Source organism: Ceratotherium simum, chromosome 3 (assembly GCF_057802395.1).
Source record: "Ceratotherium simum simum isolate JZ-2026a chromosome 3, ASM5780239v1, whole genome shotgun sequence".
Classification (NCBI taxonomy): domain Eukaryota; kingdom Metazoa; phylum Chordata; class Mammalia; order Perissodactyla; family Rhinocerotidae; genus Ceratotherium; species Ceratotherium simum.
In genome coordinates, this window is record NC_141902.1 from 93916572 (window position 1) to 93932241 (window position 15670).

General features: G+C 39.4%; 1 protein-coding gene across 1 annotated transcript in view; it reads right to left on the reverse strand.

Annotated features, from left to right (window-relative positions):
• IQGAP1 (IQ motif containing GTPase activating protein 1) overlaps window positions 1–15670 on the reverse strand; it is a 91666-nt gene that overhangs the window by 22031 nt on the left and 53965 nt on the right. Inside the window, exons 16-26 of the mRNA XM_087428985.1 lie at window positions 7901–7991; window positions 7547–7714; window positions 6673–6815; window positions 4690–4860; window positions 3921–4004; window positions 3754–3825; window positions 3588–3657; window positions 3010–3218; window positions 2127–2282; window positions 1463–1626; window positions 736–960 (exon numbers count right to left, since the gene is read on the reverse strand). Coding sequence (XP_087285111.1) covers window positions 736–960; window positions 1463–1626; window positions 2127–2282; window positions 3010–3218; window positions 3588–3657; window positions 3754–3825; window positions 3921–4004; window positions 4690–4860; window positions 6673–6815; window positions 7547–7714; window positions 7901–7991 — 1553 coding nt within the window. The remainder of the gene's footprint in view (window positions 1–735; window positions 961–1462; window positions 1627–2126; window positions 2283–3009; window positions 3219–3587; window positions 3658–3753; window positions 3826–3920; window positions 4005–4689; window positions 4861–6672; window positions 6816–7546; window positions 7715–7900; window positions 7992–15670) is intronic.

Here is a 15670-nt window from a genome sequence, read left to right on the forward strand (position 1 = left end):
TTAATTAGTCCAATTCTCAGTATTCCAGGGCAGCTCATGGCATTCCAGGGCTCATCATCCGCTCCACACCATCTCCTCTTTCTTTTAATAAAACACAGCGATCTTACTCAGAGCTGCGCGAGTCTTCCCATCCAACCACACCTTTAGTGATGCCGTGCCCTTTCAGGGCCTAGGCTCTCCCACGCTCCTTCCCCTGCAAAGCATTCAGACATGAATACTCTGCACCTAGCTGTTAGTGAGGCTGGCCCCATCTTATCCTTCAGGCCTCAGCTAAGTGAAATTTCACCTTCTCAGAGAGGCTCTCCCTAACCATCTAAGTGAGCTCCCTCTTGTATTCTCCATTACAGTTCCCTACATAAAACTTTACTCAATTCATAACTTTATTTTTATGTACCTGTTTGTTGTCTCTCCCATGCAATAAACTACAAACAGAGGGCAGGGAGCATGTCTGTTTCATTCATTATTGCATGTTTTATTCATTACTGTATTATATGTGTATCTAACACAGTGCCTAGCACATAGTAAGTACTCAATAAATATTTGCTACATAAGTGAATAAATTACCAGGTCAAAAATTTAAAGAAGCAGTTTCTAAGGAAAAAACAATTTGAACAATTTTTTTTCCAAATAAAACTATTTGAACAATTATTAGTTTATAAACCAAAAGTTAACTACTTAAAAAAGAGAGGGAAAATAATAAAAACACAAAATAAAAAGGTGATATGGTTATCATACCTTGCCTCTCCTGTCTGAGACTCCATCTGATTAACCCAAGATTTGTAAATATCCACAGGGTCAGTTTTGATGTTGAGAGATTTGTCATCCATAATTTCCTTCACGACTGGGGCCAAGATCTGTCTCAGCGCATTCTGGCCCCGGGCGCCACGGTTAAAACTTACAACCATCTTAATAACTGTAGGATTTCCTGTCACAATCTCTTGAATCTGATCTACTTTTGACCTGTAAAACACCAGATACAAATTCAATTTAAACTAATCACAATCTATCAACTTAAAGATCCATCCTACCTAAAAATTTCATTTCCTAGAAACAGAAATAGTTGGAAGGAAAGGGCTATATGCTCTCTCTCTAGAAACACTTCCCAACACTCATCTGAACACAGGACCTTCCTGTTGCTGCAAACTCAACCATGGGAACATGATTAGGTCCTTTACTAGATAAAAATGTGGAATCTTCATGTTTGGATCAGCTTTTAAAAAATTATATCTTGATATAGAATGTTCCTAAAATTAATTTAGTAAATCTCCTATTCTATCACCTCCCCAGGAGAAGCAACACTTTATATTAATTTGAAAAGCAGATGCTTCTTTCGAGTAAGTATTTCACACAAATTACAGTATTAATTGAGATCTAGAAAAAGTACTGATAGGCCTTAATTTCAAACTATGAGCATCTCCGACAGCAGGGAGGGGTCCCATGCCCTGCAGAAATCTGTTCATACTTGATTTCCTCCTGGAGCGCTGTTTTAAAGAGCCGTAGGAGCAGGTACTCCTCGCGCTGGTTGGATGCGTAGTTGTAGAGTGTGAAGATTACAGAGTCCATGAACTTGGTGGACTTGTTCTGGGGCATCTGAAAAATCAGCTTTGCCAGATAGGTGGGGTTGGTCTGAAACAAAACCAAGGGATAAGTAATTTCTAGCTAATATCAAGGTTGGCACAAATATTCATATTTTTTTAAAACTGAAGGATTAGAATATACATAAGAGGGGCCGGCCCTGTGGTGTAGTGATTAAGTTCAGCACGCTCTGCTTCAGTGGCCTGGATTCACGGGTTGGGATCCGGGCACGGACCTACACCACTCGTCAGCCATGCTGTGGAGGCAACCCACATACAAAATAGAGGAGGATGGGCACAGATGTTAGCTCAGGGCTAATCTTCCTCAAGCAAAAAAAAAAAGAGGAAGATTGGCAATAGATGTTAGCTCAGGGTGAATCTTTCTCACCAAAAAAAAAAAAGAATATACATAAGCAATAAAGAAAATAAGACAGCCCTTTGCTCATCCCTCAGTGGAAATCAGAAATATTTCCATAGAGATCTATGGGTAAAGTTTTTTTGTGTAAAGTAAATTAGCTAAATTTTACAATGCCAATTCCAGGTGCCACTCACCTGCAATAAATAAAACAGGTGTTGATAAGCTTCCAATTTCTCTCGCTTCTCCTTGCTCAAAGCCTTGAGACCTCCCTTCTGTTTATTTAGCATCATCATATCAGACAACTGTTCCTTATTTTTTTTGGTAAGTTTTTTACTGTGGGAAACCACATCCTGTAACAAAAACACATACATAAATCAAAAAGTTTTCAAAGACAAAACTCTGGGCATTGTGGAAGGGTCTTTTAGAACCTAAAAATCTGCATGAAGGTCTAACACACTGGCAGATCCCCATTAAATATTTTAGAATCACTACATTGTATCCTATTTTCAGAACACCAATCAAATCCATTCCTACTTCCATCTTCCTATAAGGAACCTGAACCATAAAAATGTCCATTGACTCAGGAAACCAACTTCTAGGAATCTATCTTAAAAACAAAGTCTTAAATACAATAAAAGCTACACATACACTGAGACATTAACTACAACGTTATTTGTAATAATAAAAACTTGAAAAACAACCTAAATGTCAAATAGTTTGGAAAAAAAGAGGTAAATCATAGAATATTTTTTAATGAATTATGCTGCCATTAAAAATATTAAAAAAATAATATTTATGACTACTTATTATATGGAAAGCATCTTATCCTCTAATATTAAGTAAAAATGTAGGATAGAAAATGATTGTGGAGTGGTAAAATTACGGGATGATTTTTATCTTCTTTTCTCTATTTAAAATTTTGCTATTAAATTATTTGAGTTCTTATATAACTTTTTAAAAATTTATGGTATTAGCTGAGAAGAAAGCCTCCACCCTCCCTGCAAGTCAGAAAATGTGAGGCAAGGGGTACCAAGCAGGACAAAGTGCCCCACGTCCTCTGCTGGCACTGGACCATACCTGCAACGTAATCTTATTTTTCACAAGCAGTCCAATTTTGATATCCATGAGATTGAGGTCATTCTCCAGCTGTTGGTTAGAACGAATAAGGGTAATGACCTCTTCCCGCATCTTCATAAGATCAAGCTCCTCTTGAAAATCCTGGTCACTTTGGTCGAGTAGGTGAACAAATTTTCGGACCACAACCATAGGAGGATCCTCAGCATTGACTGAGAGAAACAAAGTATGCGTCAGACAAAGAAGAGAATTACCAGAAAAAGTTCTAAGTCTCGGGAAATATCAGCATTGTCTTGAAAAAATAGCTCTAGTCACACATAAGACATTTATTTTTGAGACGTCCAAAGACAACTGCCAAGTACAGTCCTCTTGGTCATGCTACTGCCACGAATGACAGAGGCCAACACTGAAAGCAACAAGACATCTAACCACAGGTGTAGCAAAGGGGCTTAAGTCACAAGCAGCACCCTACCCCCAAGCTTTGCCTTCAGGACAAGAAAAGAGATCCATGGAGACTACCCAGAACCTGATGGCTCTCAACCACTGCCTCAACACTTCTCTGCTGAGCGACAGTTACTCACTGAGAGTCTTGTAGTCATCACGAGCTTTGTTTGCCCGAATAAAAGCCTGGATTTTGATAATGTCATTTATCTAAGGAATAAAGAAGACAAAATTCCTTTGTTCATTTGTCCACCAAAAATATAGCAAAACTGATTCTACTGGTTCTGATTACCCAAGGGTACTTACGTGGTCTCGGAAATACTGCAGGCGATCTCGATAGCGCTTTCTAGCTTGATGCATCCTTGCCAGGGACTGGATCTGTGGAAAAGGAATCCTGGAAATTAGAAGAGTCCTCCATCTCAACACACGTCATACTCACCCCACACTGAGAAACCCTGCTCGGGCGACCGTACCTTTACAACTTCGTCTTTATGGGAGCGTAGGTAAGCTAAACGATCTTGATACGCCTTCTTCTGCTTGTACCCTCTCCACTGCGACTGAAACCATCAAATATTACAGTTGACACATTATTTCCCAAGGATCAGAGGAAGTTAAAAAAATCTCATCTTGATATATTATCCAAGTGCAATTCACGATGAAGCTTTAAAACCAACCACATCCACCAGTGACAGGGGAATGCGGGAATGGCTATACCTCCATTAGGAGAGCACACGGGCTAACTTTCACTTCCCTGGTGTTAGCATAGCACTTCATACCATTTAAAGTGCATCCACACAGATTCTCTTATTGGCTCCTTACAACCAATCAGGTGAGGAAGTGAAATATTAGTATCCCCATTTACAGATGAGGAAACAAACTTAGAGAGGTTCTGGTGGAGTTACAATTCCTAACTCAGAATTCTCTCCGTGCCATAGTGCTACCCTGTCGGTGAAGCAAAACCACAGTTATTTCCCTCAATATTCAAATGTGACACAAAGGATCAGTCTTAGAAGACAGTGAAGTGCTCAAGAACGGCCACTGATCCGGACAACTCACCACTAAACACCATTAGGCACATTCTGGTTACAATGTTAGTAAAGAGGAAGAACTTGTCAAAAGAAGGACGAGACTAAGAGGTCAGAAAGCAAAAAACACACGCAGACATTCAATCATAAGAGCTGACTATTTATTACCCCTGCTCTAGGAGCCCACCTGCTGTCTGTATAATAGGCTCTGAAATACCTGAATGCAGGTGATGGCAGGGATTTGTTTCTTCAGGAAATTCATCCTGGATCGGAATTCCTGTCGAACTAAGTATCCACGGCAGCAAGCCTGCAGCTTGGTGATCAAGCCTTCGTTGGCCAGCCAAAGCTGTTCTCGGTTATACGCAGCAGTCACCCCAGAGATGGAACTCTGAAAAAGCATTTGGTCACGTTAGAAGACATACATAGGTGAGAATGGACACAAATTTTGACACAGTATCATCCACAGTGCACAAACCAACCCTCACTGCTTTCTAAGTCTATACATACTAGATCTTTACCTAAGCAATGGGAATGAAGACTTCACGTCCATTTTTCAGGGCCAGGTTGTTCTCACATCCAAAAAAAAGAGTCATAAAAATCTGATCTTTTACATCATACGTGATCTCTTTTACCCACTCACCTACCCAACACTGACTGTGCCAGGAACTGTGCTTGCTGATCTGGAGTCACTGTTGATGAGAAGACAGAGTGACATGTGCCAACACAGGGCTGGGTACCAAGCCCCCAAAACCCCTAGAATGCCACAGCGGAGGACACTGCAAGGGAATGGTCAGATTGCAAACGGTCTTGAAAAGTAGCCTAGAGTGTTTAGACTGTTTACTATAGGCACTGGGAACCAGCAAACTTTCAAACAGAGGAATAAAACCATCAGATTTATTTTTAGAAAAGCAGCACTATTACAGAATAGCTCACAGATTAGCAAGAGTGGGTGAATTAGAATTGAAGCAAGTGGATCAGTTAGAATGCTGTTATTGTAATCCAAGTGAGATGACCTGGGCTTGAGTGAGGGCAGCAGCAGTGAGAATAGTTACCCACCTAATATTCATCTTCCCCCTTTTCCTTGGTTTCAGGGCCTTGATTTTTTTTCTGGGCAACAATGTGCAGTTAAAAGAGCTGCTTACTAGCTCATGCAATGTAAGCAGCAGTAGTTTGGTAAGACCTTTGGGAAAGCTCCCTAAGAGAGAGACAGACAGATGTGCCTTTTTTGCTCTTCTTCCTAATTCCTGCCTGAATTGCTAACTTGATGGCTTGAGTTCCAAGCTGTCATTCTAGATGAGAAGATGACCTTGAGAATAGAAGCCACATCCTAAGAATGGCAGAGGAGAAAGACAGGACCCTGGGACAGATGATATTGTGGAGCCACCACACCTTCCCTGAACAGCCCAACTCCAGAATTATTTTATGTGAGGAAAAAAATACACCCTTATACACTATTTCAGTCTCTGCTTTTCCGTCAACATGTGTCTGAGGTGTCTGGTGGATTTCTAGACTGTGAATGAAAAGGCAAACCTGGTGGTGAGAAGAAGGATGAAAAGTCTGGAGGTACAAGATTTGGGATTCACCAGCACAAAGGTGAGAGCTGGAGCCACAGGCTTGAATGAGATTACTCCGGAAGAACATGTAGAGGAAGAGAAGCAGACCAGTGGAATCCGGATATAATTCAAGTGGAGGTAAAGCAAAGGAAGGTAGTGAGAGAGATTAAGAAGGGACACTCAGAAGTAGGAGAGCCAGAAGAGAATCGCCAAAAGAGTTGAGGGTTTAAGGAAGACAACACATTGAGAAGTCAAATATGATGAGATCTCCTAACTGAATTTGGCAATTAAAAGGTGTTTTGCAATAGTCAGAAAAGAGACTGAAAACGTAAATTGGGAGAGATTAACAGTAGTTGCATTTAATGAGGAGTCAGAGCAACTTTTCATTTTTCTTCTCTTCTAGATCATCCAAGTTTTCTTTATTAAGCACACAATTTATCTGACTTAATTCTACAATCCAGATGTTTTACTAATTTAGGCCTTAGTCACTCTCCCAACCACTAGGAAAAAAATTACTCCAAAATAGTTAATTATATAGCCTTAATTTTAGTCTAGGGCTTCTGACTACAGGCTCTGTTCCTCCTAACTAATATTAGCTCTAGAACACTTTCTCTTGGCTTCTTCTTATGTGAAGAAATGTGACCTACCTGGATCTCCTCCCGAGAAAGCTGCATAGAATTTTGCACAAAGTCTGGGGGTTCATCCCATCCTCCTTCCCGGGTCTCCAGATTGTGGTAATAATAATAGCCACCTTTCACCCAGTGCTTCACCCACTTGCTGTTATTATCTCCTAGCAGAAAATAAAGGAAAGATAAAAGAAACCCAGAGCCACACTCCCCACACTTCTATGCCTAATACTACAGGATTACTCTCGTCTGGTTTAACAATCTAAATGAAGACCATTCCAAAAACCTGCTCCTTGGATCTATGAGAGTAAAGGGGCATCCTAAGCCCCTCTTAAATTATGGCTTTGTCTCACTTAGATCACTTATATCTACATTATAAAAAGAAAATATCTATTAAGTTCAATTGTGGAATTAACCTTGGTTAGGTTTTTTCCTTCCAAAGCCTACATCTAAGACCATGTGTGTCAGAAAGCTATTCTGATAAAAGATTTGCAACCATTCAGCCTCTCCAGTTAATTAAAACAAGCCATAAAATGGGATGAAAAAATCTTACCTTTATTTCCCTCTTTTTGCAGATAATCTACTTTTAACTATCTATGGGCTTAGATAATCAGAACTATTGACATCCCATGAAAGATAAACAGTCAAATATTTTGATCCTTCCTGCATTTTCAGAAAATTGACCTTTTTAACACAGCTGCCCTCAAGGGAAAAAAAAACCCCGAAGATTTTAAAAAATAGAGACATCTCCTTAGAGTCTTTAAACTAAGCCTAAATACTGTACTTCTATACTAAAGTTCCTTTCCCTAGAGTTTGTCCCTTTCTTCTATACCTGTCCCCTCATATATTCAAGTTCTTACTTTTAGGGCAGAAATTTATTTCCCCATTAACTCACCTGCTGCCAGTTTTTTCTTCTTGGCTTCAGCAAGGTCACTCTGGTAAGTTTCACCACATTCAGGGATGACTCCATATAAGCCGACGTCAGGGGAACGAAGGGCACTCAGTGTTTTGCCAACATCGCCACTGGCTACTGCCTCATTAATGGCAAAGATTCCTAAGGCAACTATCCCGGAAAAGAATTGTTACCAGAATAGTTTAGAAAGTGTCTAAATTCACACACTAGTTCACCTACTATACTGGCAAAGTGTTCCCCCTATATCTCTCTATCTTAGTCAAGCTGAAGATTGATATGGAGCACCTCGCCACCCCCACCCTCCACCAAAATAGAAATAAAACAACTGGTACGTACACCTCTGTGCTTCTTGGGAGTCTTTGTTGGACTGCCAGATTCCACCTTGAATTTCATCCAACCACAGCACAGCTGACTCATCCTGGGTTTCCTACACACCATTAAAAGCAAAACAATATTAGAGTCATGAAATCAGGGTATACGTGATGAAGGGGCTTCTGAGACTCAATCAGATATGAAGGAAAAAGTTTCAAACATGTGAGACACATGGAACAGTAAACTGGAAGAAGCCAGGCATCAAAAAACTGGTAAAAGGTTACAAGAGAAATGCCTCAGATATAGGTGACGGATATATGAAGGTGAATTCGAGTGGTTCAGGAGGTCAAGAGTAGCTAGAAGGGGGAAAGGGACCAAACTGGGAAGGGGCCCAAAGGACTTAACAGTGTGACAAGCGCCATGGTATATATATGAATATGCAGTACTTTTTAGAAAGCCTCCTTTGCCAACGATATTCAGAGGAAGTTAACATTCTCTATGCCTACTGTTTTTAAGACTATCATGACTTTATTACCCATAAAGCCAGTACTACAGGCAATCCAAACTTATCATCAGCTTATATTTTAAAACTTGAATGTTAAGTCAGTTGTTGGGAGTTTAAAAACACATTTTCACAGGGAAACATAATAAACAGTGATTAATTTCCTCAGCATGGCCAACAAAAGCCTCACTTGTCCATAGTATAGTTTGAGTTGAATATTGGGGACAGAGGTGAAACAGAAGTGGTGGTTTACTTCCTTCTTCCTAAATATTCTTAGACAACTTTTTTTAAAGTAGCTTATTGGTGATCATTTGCTCTGAAAGGCATTTTAAACAGAATTGGATTAGCAGAAATATCTTTCTCTAGTATCTTCCAATTTCCAAGAATTTGGTTACCACCCTCTGAGTCAGGGAAGTGCCTTATGGATTAACCCCAAGTAGTCACTAATGTTACAGAGAGGTAGCACAAGAGATATTCTACTGTCTATGTGTTCTCATAAGAGTCACAGTTGGAAACCACTCTGATACTAACTCAGATTTCAGCGGTTATACTGAGGTTATATAAGCTTCAACTGTCTCAAAGAGTGAGAGTCCTTTGTTGTCTCCAAAGTCTTTATAGAAAGTATCAATTCAGAAGATTAATATGGAGTCTTCTCTAGAAAATGCAAGGCACCTCAGGTCTTAAAGTGGCCAGGTTGAGAGTCATGTTTGAGGCAATCTTGGCAGACCCAACAAAATTAATTGCTCCTGAGGCTTAAGCTAATAGCAATTGGGATAAATAGCAGCTTGAAAATCCACTGAGATTGCCTGATGTAAATATAATTTGCCAAGGTACCAATGAGGCAATGGGATCAGTAACTCTTAACTGTGGTGCCAGATGAGGCAGGGTCTGGGCTTCGGGGCCAAGTGGGAAGTTTCACTACTGGCAGCAGACTTCACCCGACAGGTGAAGTCGCAGAACCTTAAAGGAGGCTTGGCTTTCCTCTTTCATTACAGTGGCCAGAGACACAATATTTCACTCAGCAGAGCCAAGCAGCTACAAGCTCTGGCAATTTATAAAGCACCTTGGTGACAGGATAAGGCCAAAGGGAGGCATCTAAAATTGAAAGCAGTGATTTCTCTCAAATGCAGAGTTTTAGAAAGAAAGATCATTTAATCAATCTATGGTAAGTGCTGGGCTTACAACCGTGAGGCACTGTCCCAATTTTAAGGAGCTCACAGTCTCGGGGAAGAAAAAGAGTAAAGACATAAATAGAATGCAAGAAAAAAACACCTAATAGCTGCAGAACTTAGCATGTTCCTACCACTAGTCACTTTCTATTACTGAAAAATAGAAAATGGCCACACACAATCCCCTAGAGTCATATGAATAAACACTGGAAATGCTAAGCAATAGTTTCAGTGTGAGACAATACAATGAGTCAGCTATAGGTGTGTGACAACTTAAACTGAGAAGTGATAAGCTGGAGGACTGAAGGTGCAGTCTCCAAGAGAAGTAGCGTAAGAATCCTTGCCTCATAAAAACAGAAGTATTTTCACAGAACCAGATCATTTTTGGTTTACTTTTAAGCTAACCACACATCAGATATCTCTGAGCATAATCTACTATAAGCAAAACTGGGAAGCTTAGCATTCCTTGCATTCAGAGTTCTGTCTTCTCTGCCCAAGTGGACTCAAGTAAAAGGATTAAAATTAAACCTTTCATACATATTCCCCTAAGAAACAAGCAACAGAGCTATAGTATGAAACGCAAGAAAAAGAGAATGGATCAGTATCTTAGGTGTGTTAGGTAAAAATGATATAGAAATACCCCTCACCAGACTGAAGGAAGAAGGATAGATGACATATATCACCTCATCCCACTGTAAGGAAAGAACAGGTTCTCTCTGCTCCAATTAGATTGAATAAGATGACAAACCCAAAATCCTCCTGTTAAAGTTTGCTCTGAAGAGATCACCCAAAATTAACTCAAATCACTGAGCAGGGCGTTAAAACCCTGGGCTAGATACTGTGGAGAATATTGAGATAAAACAGATCTAATGTGAAAATGCTATATAAAATATACTGAAATATTGTCCCCTAACAACTCTGACTGACACTTAGAAGCACACTGACTGTATTCCAGAAGGGGTAAGGAGATAGGGACCAGAAATAAGAATCAAAAAAGGAGCGGGCTAGGATTGGAGGTAAAAGAGGTGAAGGAGCCACAAAATATGAAGGAAAGGGAGAAGGGGTGAAAGAATGGCTATTGTGTGTGCGTGTCTGTGTGTGTGTGTGTATACAATCATGCATCACTTAATGACAGGGATACATTCTAAGAAATGCGTCATTAGGTAATTTTGCCGTGCGAATATCACAGAGGGTACTCTCACAAACCTAGACGGTATAGCCTACTACACACCTAAGCTATACGGTACTAATCTTATGGGACCACCATGGGACACCATGGTACATGCAGTCCATTGTTGGCCAAAATGTCGTTATGCAATGCATGACTCTGTGTGTGTGTGTGCGCATATGTGGTGTGTGTGTGCGTGTGTATATGTTGGCCCTCTATATCCACAGGTTCCACACCTGTGGATTCAACCAAGCATGGACTGTGTATTACGTTTACAATCCGAGGTTAGTTGAATCTGTGGATGGTCCAGGAACCATTCCCCAGCAGATACCAAGGGACACTGTATATGGAAAGCACAAACACACACACACCTCTAAAGGGCACTTTTCACCCCTTAAAACTTCCTTTAAAAAGTCTGTCTTGTGATATGTGTCATGGTTTGCATGTGTGATGACAGATAAAATGTTACACACACACACACACTACATATGTATATGTAATATTTTATTTATCATCACAGATGCAAACCATGCCACATATTTATATAAACTATGCCATATATATATAAAAACACATATATACCATATTATATATATAAACACATACACATAAACCATGTCATACATACCATATACACACAAAACTACAGAAATTAACCAAAGGCTTGCAGCAATTGGACAGTTTATTGAAAAACAGTTGAATTTCAGTAAGAACCGTGAGCTTTGTGGCACTTTAAATTGCCTATTCCCCTCTGCGCTCCCACCTGCCACCCAACACAGACATACCTCTTTCAAAGCCCTGTTATTCCTAGAGAACTGTCATTAGTTGACATGCTAAGTAGTTCCCTGGAAGACCACAGCAAGGCTGTCTTTATTTGACCTGACTTAGAGTTTGCCCAGTGCAGCCTTTTCTTCAGGGGCATTTGTCAAAAACAGTAAGAGGCAACTGTTTAATATTACAGATGTCTGGGGCAGTGGATGAAAATTTAGACAAACAATAGGTTAACCACAAAGAGCTTAAAAGAAAAAGCTGGAGAATAAGATGTCCACAGAGAGCCTTGAAAAGCTCTGACGTTCCTGGGATGGCAATCTAGAAGGCCATAGTGCATATGTGGGCTGTGCACATGCTCAGAAAAGATCTGATAAGGCTATAAACTCTCACCTCTGGCTGACTTGGAGGCTCTGGGCAAGTATGAAGTGAAGGCTAAGGCAGAATTGTAAACTGCCTGGCTGAGTGTTGAAGGCATGCCCCAACATGCACACAGGCCCTCAGCAAAGGCTGGGAGCTTTATTGGCTCTAGGCATTTAAAGAAATTTCTGTCTAATCATTAGCTGACCACTAGGTAACCAAGCAGAGATGTCAGTGGACACACATGACAAAGCATACAGACTTAATAGAATTAAAAGTCACTAAACAAACAACAACAATAACAAACAGGGACAACAATAAACCCTGAGGAGGAAGTAGAATCTGATTTCCAGAGTTGCCCCATTATATTATTAAAATGTCCAGTTTTCAACAAAACATTACAAGACATGCAAAGAAACAAGAAAGCATGGTCCAAACAGGAAAAAAGCAGACAACAGAAATTGTCCAGATTGAACTTAGTAGACAAAGACTTAAATAAGCTCTTTCAAATGTGTTCAAAGAACTAAAGGAAACCATGTCTAAAGAACTAAAAGAAAGTATGAGAACAACATCTTACCAAATAGAGAATATCAATAAAGAGATAGAAATTAAAAAAAATGAAATTCTGGAGTTGAAAAGTATAATAACTGCAATAAAAAATTCACTAGAGGGACTCAGCAGATTTGAGCAAGCAGAAGAAAGAATCAGCAAACTTGAAGATAGGTCAGTTGAAATTATCCAGTCTGAGGAACAGTGAAAAAAAAGAATGAAGAAAAATGAACAAAGCCTCAGAGACCTGTAGACACCATCAACACCACCAACATATGCATAATGGAATTCCCAGAAGGCAAGGAGAAAGAGAAAGAATACTTGAAGAAAACCTGAATAGACCCATAACAAATATAGAGATGAAATTAGTAATCAAACACATCCTACAAAAAAACACAAAACCAAAAACCCAGGACCACATGGCTTCACAAACTCTTCTAAAACATAGAAGAGAAAGGAACACTTCCCAATTTATTCTATGAGGCCAGTATTACCATGATACCACAAACAGACACAAAGATATCACAAGAAAAGAAAACTACAGACCAAATTTAAATTAAGATCTTTTGCTTGCTAAATTTGGAACTCAGATGATTTTTTTTTTTTAAAGCTCTTTAGGCCTCTTTTTTTTTTTTTTGAGTAAGATTGGCCCTGTGCTAACATCTGTTGCCAATCCTCTTCTTTTTTCTTTTTTTCTCCCCAAAGCCCCAGTACATATTTGTGTATCATAGTTGCAGAGTTGTAGCTCTTCTATGTGGGACACTGCCACAGCATGGCTTGATGAGAGGTGAATAGGCCTGTGCCCAGGGATCTGAACCGGCGAACCCCCGGCCACCAAAGCGGACTGTGAGAACTTAACTGCTATGCCACTGGGCCGGCCCTCTCAGATGATTATTTTTAAAACCACTCCCAAACTGACTCAGAGGAGCTTAGAAGCAGAGCTAAGGCCTGAAAAAAGACAATTTCATCTAACGTATAGTTCACCCAGCTAGGGGCTGGCAGTATTAAACAAACTTTTCTCTAACTCTCCCCTTCCTCCAGAGTTCCTGGAACTCTGAAAAGTTATTCCATAGCAAAAGGAAATGCTTCAAATTCTAGTCACATCCTCTAAAAGTTTAACTCCCATGACCCAAACAAAAGGAGCAGTCAGGCTCACAGTATGAGTGACAGCAGGTACAAGTTATATCCTCAGTCTACTTTCCTTTTTTAGACATGGAACCCGACCTAGCTTATTCTCTCGAAGCCCACTCCTCTGTCAGTCAGATATGAAACTCCTTCTGCACTTATACGGCAGCAGAAACAACCGCCACCACCACTGGCCTACAAAGAATCACTGTAGCCAGGCCCCAGGTTAGAGATTTGGAATCAGCAGAAATAGAGTTAAAGCTTAGGAATCTGTATTTAAAAATGACTTTTCAAGTGTTCTAATGATCAGTAAAGTTTGGGAAGCTCTGATCCAATAAACTGATATCAAAGACAGACCTCCATTTACAGCTTCCCTACAGCCAACTGCTTCTCACCTGAGTAAGCAAAATCATTTAATCCTTTGTCTCAATTTCCTGGCTACAAAATAAAGGAGTTGAGATTCAACCCTCACCACAGGATCAACTGACATTCTGCATTATAATGTACTTCTTAAATGAAACCTGGTACTTGCTACATTTACATGATTAGGGCATGGCAATGTCAACTGCTCTCATGGCAATGGAATCAAAGGAGATCTATCAACATTATAATATTACCCACAACTCCTCTATCCCAAACATACTGAGGCCACATGGATTTCTGTGTACAAAAGCTCTAGTAACACAAAAGCCCTGGTCTGTTTTTCCATCTTCGGCTTCCCAGAAAGAATCTGACCCCCTGAATTAAGAATTTCTTTTAGCTTTTCTGCTTGCTGCAACAACCTCACTGTAGGGAACTTCTAAGTAAGAAAAGAAAGCTGTGATCTTCCCTATCTAATTGTTAGTTAGGAAGAACTTTAAGGGAGATCAATCATAAGTAGAAAAACAGATGTCATTATGTTTAATCACGCAACTAATATCTGAGGGCCTACCACATACAAGGCAATTCCTACTCAAGAACAGGATAAAAAGGTATAAGTCTTGTCCATTTCCTAACAAACTAGCTGAGAGGCAAGACAAACTTTTTAAAAGATGGGTTTGTGTTATAATTACTTTAGAAAACTTTTATGTTTTCTAGCAGCGTTATTCCTAATAGCCATAAAGTAGAAACAACCCATATGTCCATCAACTCATGAATGGATAAATAAAATGTGATATAGCCATACAATGGAATATTATTCAACAATAAAAAGAAATGAAGTACTAATACATGCTACAACCTGGATAAACCAAACTAGGTGAAAAAAGCCAATCACAAAAGACCACATATTGTATGATTCCATTTAAATGAAATGTCCAGAATAGGCAAATCCATAGACAGAAAGTAGACTGATGGTTGCCTAGGGCTGGAGAGATTGAGGGAAAATGAGGAGTGACTACTAATGGGCACCAGGTTTCTTTTGAGGATGATCAAAATGTTCTAAAATCAATTGTGGTGATAGTTGCACAATTCTGTGAATAGACTAAAAACCATTGAATTGTACACTTTAAAACGATGAGTTGTATGGTATATGAATTATATCTCAATAAAGCTGTTATAAAAAAACTTTATGGCATTATCTACTAAAGCTTAACATGTATGTATCCCCTATGATCCACAAATTCCACTTTTAAATGTATATCTAATAGAAATGTATACATATATTTACTAAAAGACATGAACTGGAATATTCACAGAAGCACTATTTGCAGTAGCCGTAAAGTGGGAAACAATAAAAAAACTCACCAATATCAGAAAATATAACCATACAACCGATGGTTATACTTTCTGTGCACAACAATGAGAATGAACAAACCATTGCTACATGTAACCACATGAATGAATGTCACTAACAGTATGTTGGGCAAAAGAAGCCAGACATAAAAGAGTACACAATGTTTCATCTCACTTAAACACAGTTCAAAAACAGGCAAAATCAAGTGTGGTGTTAGAAATCAGGACAGTGGTTACCACCGGATTCGGGGGATGGATAAGGATGGAAGGGGATATAAGGAGAGTTCTGTTAATGCTTTTGAAAATCTGAGTACCAATTACACAGGTATGCTCATTTTTGAAAATTTATACAACCGTATACTTACATAACTTATATACTTTTCTGGATCTTATATTTCAATAAAGAATTTATTTAAAGAGACATAAGAGATGATCCTACA